This window comes from Hipposideros armiger, unplaced genomic scaffold (assembly GCF_001890085.2).
Source record: "Hipposideros armiger isolate ML-2016 unplaced genomic scaffold, ASM189008v1 scaffold_345, whole genome shotgun sequence".
Taxonomy (NCBI): domain Eukaryota; kingdom Metazoa; phylum Chordata; class Mammalia; order Chiroptera; family Hipposideridae; genus Hipposideros; species Hipposideros armiger.
The window spans coordinates 500,019-510,274 of NW_017731695.1; the positions used below are offsets into that span (position 1 = coordinate 500,019).

Genomic DNA, 10,256 nt, shown 5'->3' on the forward strand with positions numbered 1-10,256 from the left:
GCAGGCCCTCCCCGCCCAGCTTCTCACCCCGCGCCTCCTGAGGAGTCGGCGCAGACAGACCCCCACTGCCCCCTCCTGTGCGGCTCCGTGGAGCTCCGTGTTCCCGAGGACCCACTTTGGGATGCGTTAACACCCGTGTGTAGTTCTAGTGTTTAGGTGGGGGGATAGGGACAGGCCATTAGGTAGTTGGGTTCGTAATTAGTTGTGGACTCGCAGGAAGATAGCTGTGTCATCGGTAAGCAACAAAGAGAAACCACCTGATGTTCACGGTTGTTGGCGTTCATATGTTCTTGAAACGCAAAGTTTTGAGCTAAATAGGTTCGATTTTTTTTTAATGATGAGGGAATAATAGATAATGTGGAATAATTGCTTTGTTGCATGTTGATTGTTTTTTCACCATTTGTTTAGAAGTAGACGTTCAGTCCTTGGGGTTTTTTTTGTTTGTTTTCCTAGTCTAATATCTGCAGTTTCCAGGACGTGTATTAAACTCATTTGTGCCGTGTTGCTCTAGATTACTTTGCTCCGTATTTTACTACTTCCCTATTTTATTACTGAAATCTTCTTGATTTAGAGTAAACCTATGCCTCTCTGGATTTGCTGAGTCTCTCTCATTACATGAACCAAATCAGTGTTTGTGACTACTGTTAATTTGAGGTGTATTATTTCAAATATTTGTGTTTGATAACGGTTTACTTATTGTTAACTCATGACTCTTAGGAGACTACATAATAGCCCTATAACTTTATGCACTGCAGTAGGAACAAGTTATTGAAATACGAGTTTCACTTAACAAATTTAAAATTTATAATTGTTTTAAGTTATGTTAAAATTTTAGCTCCATGCTCTTGGAAGAGTTAAGTAGTTCATACTTTCTTATGCTGTTTTACAGTTTACATTTTACGTAAATAAATAACTACTGTAACCATATAAGGAAAAAAGTGGATTAAAAAGGAAAGGAAAATTAAATGATAGATACTATGCTTATTAAGAGTACAATAATAATTTTATGTTTCTCACATAAAATCTCAGTTGATTCTAGTGGTAGGTAGAACAGATTTTATTATCCCATTTTATAGATGAGGGAACTTAACGTCCACAGCGTTTAAGTGACATGCACCAGGGTCACAAAAAGGATCTACATCTTGTCTTGACAATTTTTTTCAGCAGCTTCAAAACAAGTGGCCTTTTTTTGTTTCTTAAGAAAAAAAACTGAACAACTGTAGTCTTTATGTAGTTACTGAAATTGGTGTAGAAATCAGGAAATCTAGGATTATGGTAGTCATTTTTTTTTACAAAAAACACAATTGATGGTGTCCAAATGTTCCTAGAAAGCACTCTTGGGCTAATCAGTTAATTTAAAAGAAGAAATGCTAGATTTAACTAACGAAGGCCATTAGCAGTCTGTCAGAGAGTCTTTCTGTCCCTTGACTGTTCAAAATACTGTTGGCTTTTCTAGAGTTTTAGGAAATTAATCTCCAAGACTAGGTAGGATTAGTGTCACTCCAGGAATTTGTAGACAATGGAGTCAGGAAACTGCAATACTTACAGGTTGCCTAGACCTTTATTATAACTGAAGAATAAAGCCAGAACTCGATTTTCTTAGCTCTGAGATCCAACAATAATATACTAACTCAGTAGAAAATTAAAAAGATATCTTTATAGCTGGAAGAAGTGGACATAAGAGTGGACACACTTTGGTTCATATAACCACTCAAGTGGGGAACATTAGGCAACTTTAGTGAAATTTTCATGGATGAATTAAATATCATAGGATTGATGTTAGGAAACTGGACAGATTACTGCTAGCTCAGCCAAAAAATTAACAAGACTTTTCAAAGTATCATAGCTATGTAAATTGAAAGAGAGAAAACTGAGAAAGATTTTGATTCTGTTCTTGGGAAGGTAGAATAATCTGACAAGGATCCTGAAGCAAAGGTGTCAGTTCACTGACTAGTGTTGCTAGTGGGCTAAAATTTCCTTGACGGACACTATTTACTGCCTTTTTGGGTTAAAATAGACCATAAAGATCTTTAGGTTTTTAACCATTGGTGGTTTTTCTAGGTTGGAATTGCTGGCTTTACTAGGGTCTGTAACACTTCACTTCTGAGTTTCTACTGTTCTCTTTAGCTACCTTTACTTTGGATTCTGCTGGTAACACCAAGACACTATTTTTTCCTGAAATTTGAGGCCCGCTTAACTCCATATTATAGTTCTAATTTGATTAAGACTAAGAAACTAAAGATACTGAAGTTGGCTATTAATAATCCTGCCCAGAGAGTGTTAAGATAGCTCTCATTGAGTTAAGTGATTCTATTCAACCTTAATCTCTTGGTCAAGCAGCTGCCATTGACACTAGGCTGAGTCACAGACGTTATTAATGAGGATGTGACATCTGGGACGCTAACACATGGTACAGCATCAGTGAGGGAGTGCAAAGCACCAACCTCAGCAGTAGCAGATCCTCCTTCCAGCTACCTACTTGACGGGACCCCCACTTGGATGCCTCACAGGAGTCTTAAGTCTAAGTCTGTTTCCTGCCTGAACATGTTTTTTTCTCCCCCAGCGTTCTACATCTAAGTAAACGGCACCACCTTACATCCAATTGAATAAACCCTAAATGTGTGTGTCGTCTTTGACTCTTAACTCTTCTGTCTCTTTTTATCTTGTGTTCCCTATTGTTCATGACATTCCCAGTCACACAGGCCATTCCCTACACCTAAATTCCTTCTGCTTTGTGAACTTTTCTGGCTCTTGACATGACTCAGCTCTTTCATCCTTTATTTACCTTCAATGTCACCACAGAGAGGGCTTCTGACCAACCCAAAGAGGTCTCATTTTCCCATAGTTCAGTTCTTTTTCCACAGCATTTATTGCTATAATTATTTATGATTGTTTACTAAACAAGTACTTTTTTTGTACCATTAGATTTTAAGCTCCACGGAGGACAGGCAGTGTTTCATTTGTTTTACATTTCGTTTATAGCCCCATGCCTAGCACAAAGTAAATGTGAAACAAACTAGTGAATGTATGAGAGAATGAATGAAAAGGATTCCTCATGCCTCACAGTCTTTTCTAAGAATATTCCCATACAGCTGTTTCCTAGGTTGATAATCTTGTCATTGACTTTGAAGAAATGCTCAGAATGATCTCATTGCAACTGATGCTTTTCCCCATCTGCTTCTTCAACATCTATCAGTCCCCTGATGGGCTTTATTTTTTTGGCCTTTCAGATGCATTCTAATCCCTATTTTCCATGGCCAAATTTTTCAAGCCCCTATTCCTAGTATTCCTGGATCTCATCTCACATGAAATATACTCAAGTATTAGTCAAGTATTGTAAGCATACCAAGATACTATATCCAAAAATTAGCTATTAATTTCACAAAATAGTTATTGAGAGCCTGATATATGCCACCTACTTATGCCAGGTTCTGTTGTAGGCATTTGAGTTGTATCAGTAAATAAAAAGGAATACAGTCCTTCTGGAGCCTACCTTCTAATGGAGGGAGACAATCAACAGTAAGCATAATAAGTAAAAAACATGTAGTCTATTAGAAGGTGATAAGTATTAATTTTAAAAAAGCAGGAAATAAGGGACATTTGTGAATACAGTAAAATCTTGGATTGCAAGTAACTTGGTTTGCAAGTGTTCCGCAAGATGGGCAAACATTTCTAATACATTGTAACTTGGTAAACGAGCGATGTCTTGAAATACGAGTAGTTTGTTTTTGGAACAAATGCTCACAAACCAAGGTATTACTGTAATGGGGGGTATAATTTATTTTTTTAGTTTTTATTTTTTTAAAAGATTTTATTGGGGAATTGGGGAAGGGGAACAGACAAGTTGCTGTCCTTTTGTTCTTCTGTCTAGTTGTGGAGTACGTTACTTCACTGGCCCATGTTGGTATTATCATTGCGCTCTTCCCCGGGGAGGCAGTCGCTCACCGGCCGTTGGACGGCTGCTCACGGCGGCTCACAGTGGCTCACGGGCAGCCCAGCTCCAGGTTGAGCTGTTGTTCACCATCTTAGCTGTAGAAGGCGCAGCGTCACTGGCCCTCAAAGTGGGATCTGAACCGGGGCGCTGCTGCCCAGAGCTGATGTCCCAAGCCAACTCTTAACCTAACACACCACTTGGCCAGCCCTGACTTCTAATTATTAATGGATACTATTTGCATAAATTAGATGCCTTCTAATGGATACTATTTGCATAACTTAGATGTCTTCTTTTAGAATGCTTTGTATAATCTAAGTGGCAGTATTTTGTTTTTTATTTTTATTAACGCATATAGTCACACTTTTTATGGAAAAATTCCATTTTTAAATTTGGTAGAAAATAGTATTTGTGGGATTATATTTTATTTGAAGTTACAGATTTCCAGGAAAAGAATCAGCAGATACTGGCCTTATGTTATAAGAATCCTTGAAATGTTTTATAGGTGATGATGAGCAGTCTACACAGATGGCTGCAAGTTGGGAAGATGAGAAAGTGACAGAAGCATCTTCAAACAGTTTTGTTGCTATTAAAATCGATACCAAAAGGTTTGCTTATGTTTTCTTTTTTTTTTTTAATATTATAGTCTTTGTGATTTATGGTGATGCTTGTAAATTATAAGAATGTTGATTTTTGTCTAAGGCATATCGAGGACTTAAATTCTGATTGCCATTTTCCAATTTCATCATTATATCGTGCTGAAAAACAAGCTCTCCTAGTCTACCAAGCAGGAATACATTGGAAGTAACTAAATCATATTGAATATCTCTGAAAGTTTCACCACTCTTTTGGATCCTATTTTTTAGGAATGAAGTAATTTAATTCAGTAGAAATACGGACATTTATGGGTCCCTCATAGTACCTGATATCCACAAGTCTTTTATTTAATCCATCCCTCCTTCCCCCTTAAAATTTTTTCTTATTATAGGAAATTTCAGACATACACAAAAGTAACAGAAGAGTGTAATGAGCCCCCATGTACTCAGCAGCTACTTTGATCATTATCAACTCATGGTCAGTCTTATTTCATCTATACCCCCACCCACTTCCACTCATCCCATGTAATTTTGAAACAAATCTCAGTCATCATATCACTTCATCTATAAATATCTTACTATGACTCTGAAAAATAGGCATTCTTAATTTTTTAACATAACTGTAATACTTCAAAGACAAAATAATTCCTTAATATGAAATACCCAAATTTTCAATTGTCTAAGTCATAGTTATTAATTTGTACAGATTGTTTGGTTCAGATCCGTGATGGTCCACACATTGTGATGTGTTTAACTGTGTCATGTCTTTTAGCCTGTAGGCTTCCCCTCTATATCTATCTCTATGTCTTTTTCTTTGCAATTTATTTTGTGAAGAAACCAGGTTACTCATTCTGTAGTTTCCTACAGTATGGATTTTGTTGATTGCAGCCCTGTTAGTGTCATCTAGTTTGTTCTTCTGTCCTCTAGTTCCTGTAAATTGACAGTTGGAATCAGGTTAGATTATTTTTCTGCCTCAAAACTACCTCATAGATGGTGGTATGTCTTCCTTTAAAAGGCACATAATGCCCTGTTGTCTCTCTTTATGATGTTAGCAGCAGCCATCAATGAGCAAAGCCTAGAAACATTAATTCATTAGTAATTGCAAAGTGGTATGCCTGTCCTTTGATATTGATAATATCAGAATTAATAATGTTTGAAAATTACTGTCAAGATTAAAATATTCAGAAATTTACCTGTAAGTTTATAAACTTTATTTTTAAAATTTCAATATTAACAAAAACTTCCTAAATTATAGTATAGTCTGCCTCACAACAAGTTACTAAACTATATATTTATTGATCTGTAATAGTTTTTTAAGAAGAATCTATCATTTTAATGTATATTGTATCATATTGTCCATTACCTTCCAGAAGTACCTATTAGAGTCAGTAATGGCAGGAGGAATGTTATTGGGAATATGGAAAAAATGAGAATTTCAGAATTCTTGAGATTAAATTCAGACTTACTTGTCCAGCATTTTTAAAAACAAGTTTTTATTAGTGAATGCAGGGACACTTGTGTATAGTGATGGTTGATGTTTCTTTAACTGTGGACTGCCTGCTAATAGAATCTAGTGTGTCTTTTAAATTATGAAAAGTAAGTTGTATTTATGATACAATAATAACAAAATTACCCAACGTTCTAGGAACATTTTAGTATATGCTTATTTATGGAGATAGCTTGCATTGAAAATAAATTGGTAGGAAATGCATCAAAAGTTTAAAGTGGTTATTTCTGAGAAGGTAGGTTTCTTGGTAATTTTTTTATACTTTCCCTATTATATTTTCAGATGTTTTTACGATCATGTTTTATATTCAGAAAACTGAATTCAAATTCTTGGACACAATGGATTCTTAAATTTACTCATCTACATTTATGTATATCTCTTATTCACATATAGTATGAAGCCCCTCTCCCATTCCTGTCTTTAACCACCTAGTTCCCTTCTTTGGTGGCAACCAAATCAAGAAAATATATGTTTCCCTCCCATTTTTTACATAAATGGTAGCATGTTGACATACCTTTTTGTACCATTTTTTCTTTTTTTGATTTATAATCAGTTTTTATTGCTGGATATTTAGGTTGTTTTGAAGCCTTTATTATTACAAGGTATTATATTATCGCTTGCACAGGTAAGTCATAGGCATTAATATCTTCTTGTTACAAATTAAGATATTATATTCAGGTATGTCTCCTGCTGAGGAAGCAACATGCCAGATACTAAGTTGAATATTAGCCACCAAATCCAGCCACCAGTTTGTGGGGGGCAAGAGAAAGTTCTTTAATCAGAAAATTATAAAACAAACCTAAAAAAGGTCTGAAATAAGAATTATATTTTTCTGTTTCCAGCTGATGGCTGTGAAAGTAACTAGTAATTTCAAAAAAATGCTTGTAATTGGTACAGTAAATTTTTATAAAAACAACTCGGTATTTTGGAAATACTTGCATTCATCTAATGATTTTCTGTTTGATTTTGTTTTACAGTGAAGCCTGCCTACAATTTTCACAAATCTGTATCCTTTCAATGAAGAATCGGTTTTATATATTTTTTGCTTGGGGATTTACCTTTCTCTTGGTTGAGTCATGACATTCGAAAATTACTCATTTTTATTTACAACTCATACATTCTTGTTTATGGGAACTTTTACTACTAAGTGTCCTGAGAGACAATATATTGTAACAAATGGAATCATAGGGAGTTTTGTGGGGTTTTTTTTAGCTGTGCCATCCTGCCACCTGTTGGCAGCTTAGTGGCAGCTCATCTCGGGCCAGGAATTGAACCAGCGACCCTGCTGCTCAGAGCTCTCACTCTTGAGTGAGCTCTTAACCAACTGAGCCACTCAGCTGGCCCTCATAGGGAGTTTTTTTATTGTGAACATGTAGAAAGCAGTATGGAACAGTTTGGGATGTTAGAAGTAGCTGGCAAGAGGCAAGATAGATGTAAAAGTTATGAAAAAGGGGGGGGTGTAGTTAGTGAATGTTCTCCACTCAAATATGCAATACAAATCATAATTCACATATTTCATGCACTACAGGCATAATGATACAATAGTTGCAATTATTTTGTGAATATGTTAGCTGATTATATTGTGAAATTCACAGATGATTTGTTTAGCTTTGTTATCAGTAGTGTTTCATAAAATTATTCCCTTGTTTCCCATGAATTGTTAGACTTAATTAAAATATACAGATCCTGTAGTATGTGTTCCATCCAGTTTCTTTATTGGAGACAGTGGAATTCCCTTGGAAGTGATAGCAGGAAGTGTTTCAGCAGATGAACTTGTGACCAGAATTCACAAAGTCCGGCAGGTGAGGAGGAACAGAATTGTTCTCTGTATAAACATGTGAAAATGATATGCCAGGAACTCGACACTGGAATATTTTTGAGCTGCTCTGTATATTCAGGAATCTGCCATGCCATTAAACTTGAAAGGTAGTAAATACTCTCTTCCTGGACTGGTTTTAAAAATAGCATTAGGAAGTTAGAGGTGCCTGTATCCAGTCCTTGGGTGACTTCTTATTTTCCCTTCTCTTTTCCTACCTCACCCAACCACAAAGTACACATCACTCTTTGTTGCAAGAGAGTTCCTGTCACATTGAGGTACTAAGGGTATATTGCTTGGCATGTTTTAAGGACCTGACTCAATTTCTCATCTGTATTCACTTGGGTAGCTGGCTAATATAGCTTGTAACTTTTTTCCTTGAATTGTAATTTAAAGGAAAAGCAATGTTGTACTTTAAAAATCTTTTTGCTTTTGGGGAGGCCGGTTAGCTCGGCTGGTTAGAGCTCAGTGCTGATAACACCAAGGTGGCCGGTTCTACCCCCACATGGGCCATTGAGTTGTGCCCTCCACAACTGGATTGAAACAACTACTTGACTTGGACCTAGTGGATCCTGGAAAATCACACCGTTCTCCAATAAAATTAAAAAAAAAAATCTTTATGCTCTTGGCACCTTACAGTAGAATCCCATAAAATTATGTTGTGTTTAGGATTATGTATTTCAGACTTACCTAGTTAGTAAAGAATATACCTTGACTTACTCATATTTTGGTCTCATCTCCCATGGTACATTGAGATTCTTATCTGTTATTTACATTTCAATGTTTTCTCTCTAGATGCACTCATTAAAAGGTGAAACATCAGTGGCAAATGGCAGCCAATCAGAAAGTTCAGTCTCTACGCCATCCACCTCATTTGAACCCAACAGCACTTCTGAAAACTCTCAGTCCAGAAATGTAGAGCTTTGTGAGACACCACCCACTTCTGCTGATACAAAGTCAGATTCTGCAACAGGTAATTTTTAATGTACTCTCTTGGGTACAGTAGAAGTACTCCTTCACTTTATTTTAAAGGCCACGGATTAATATCCTTAAAAATACAAATTTTATATTTCTCTTCCTCACATTCATTTAACTTAAAATATAAGTGTTGTCTTATACATATGTTTGTCATTTAGTGGCAGAAGAGGATAAAGTCAGTGAATATGCCCTTGAAACCCAAATAGGTAACAGTCCAGAAGAGTCGATTTGTAATTACTGCTACTGTACTGTGGTTCAGGGACTGTCACTATGACAGCAGTTTTATAAATCTCTTCCCAGCCAGAGGATTTGGAATGGTCCAAATGAACTAATATATTTGGAATTATTTTTGTAACCTATAAAATATTATACACACTTAAGAGAATAGTATTTGCATTTTTAAAATTAGCATCAAAAAATAATTGTGAAATAGAGCTTGTAGAAATAGAGGTGTGAATGAAGAGTGATTGATAGAAAACGCAAAATAAATTTTATACTGTGTATGAGGGATCCTGGTCAGAGTTGTTTGGTGTAATGTAGCTTTGTATTAGGCAACGTAGGGTTAGGTAAATCAAGATTCTGCTCCATCATCCTGATAGATAATCACCAAGCTTCTATCTGAATATAGTTAATGACAAGAAGCTTATTACCTTGCTTAGGAAATCTATTCTATTGTTGAAGCCCTAGTTTTTAGGAAAATTCTTCCTCATATTGAGTTGGAACAGGATGCCCTATAATTTTCCATTAACTTTAGTGCTGCTTACGGAGTTGCACATAACAGGTTTTGAATATTTGAAGAACAGCTGTCAGGACCCTTCTCAGTAGTCTCATTTTAAGGTTTTATATGCACAGACCACTCAAATTCTGGATGCCTACAGGATTGGGGGACTTATGAAGGTAGTCCATTTAGGTGTATAGCAGAATGGTTATCTTTTATATTTACCTGGATATTTATCATTTCCAAAATTTTTCATTCCCTTTTGAATACAAATGCTCCTTGACCTGTAATGGGGTTAGGTCCCAATAAACTCATCATAAGTTGAAAGTACCATAAGTTGAAAATGCATTTAATACACATAACCTACTGGACAACATAGCTTAGCCTAGCCTACTTTAAACGTGCTTAGAACACAATATCAAAAAAACACTATCAACACAGGACATGTAGAGTATTGGTTGTTTGCCCTCATGATCTCATGTCTGACTGGGAGCTCTGCCTGGCTGCCACTGCCCAGCATCATGAGAGTATCTTACTGCATATCGCTAGCCCAGGAAAAGATTAAAATTCAGAGTATGGTTTCTACTGAATGTGTATTACTTTTGCATCATTTAAAGTAAAAAAATAATCAAACCATTGTAAGTGTGTATTCAGTAGGAATGGAATCACTTTTATTTAGTAAATAAAATGAATGCCAAGGATATTTATAT

At 35.9% G+C, this 10,256-nt stretch overlaps 1 protein-coding gene across 1 annotated transcript in view; it reads left to right on the forward strand.

The window, feature by feature from the left end:
* The window catches only part of UBXN4 (UBX domain protein 4), a 48,006-nt gene that overhangs the window by 12,376 nt on the left and 25,374 nt on the right, over positions 1 to 10,256 (forward strand). Inside the window, exons 2-5 of the mRNA XM_019661346.1 lie at positions 4,437 to 4,539; positions 7,012 to 7,040; positions 7,718 to 7,836; positions 8,646 to 8,823. Coding sequence (XP_019516891.1) covers positions 4,437 to 4,539; positions 7,012 to 7,040; positions 7,718 to 7,836; positions 8,646 to 8,823 — 429 coding nt within the window. The remainder of the gene's footprint in view (positions 1 to 4,436; positions 4,540 to 7,011; positions 7,041 to 7,717; positions 7,837 to 8,645; positions 8,824 to 10,256) is intronic.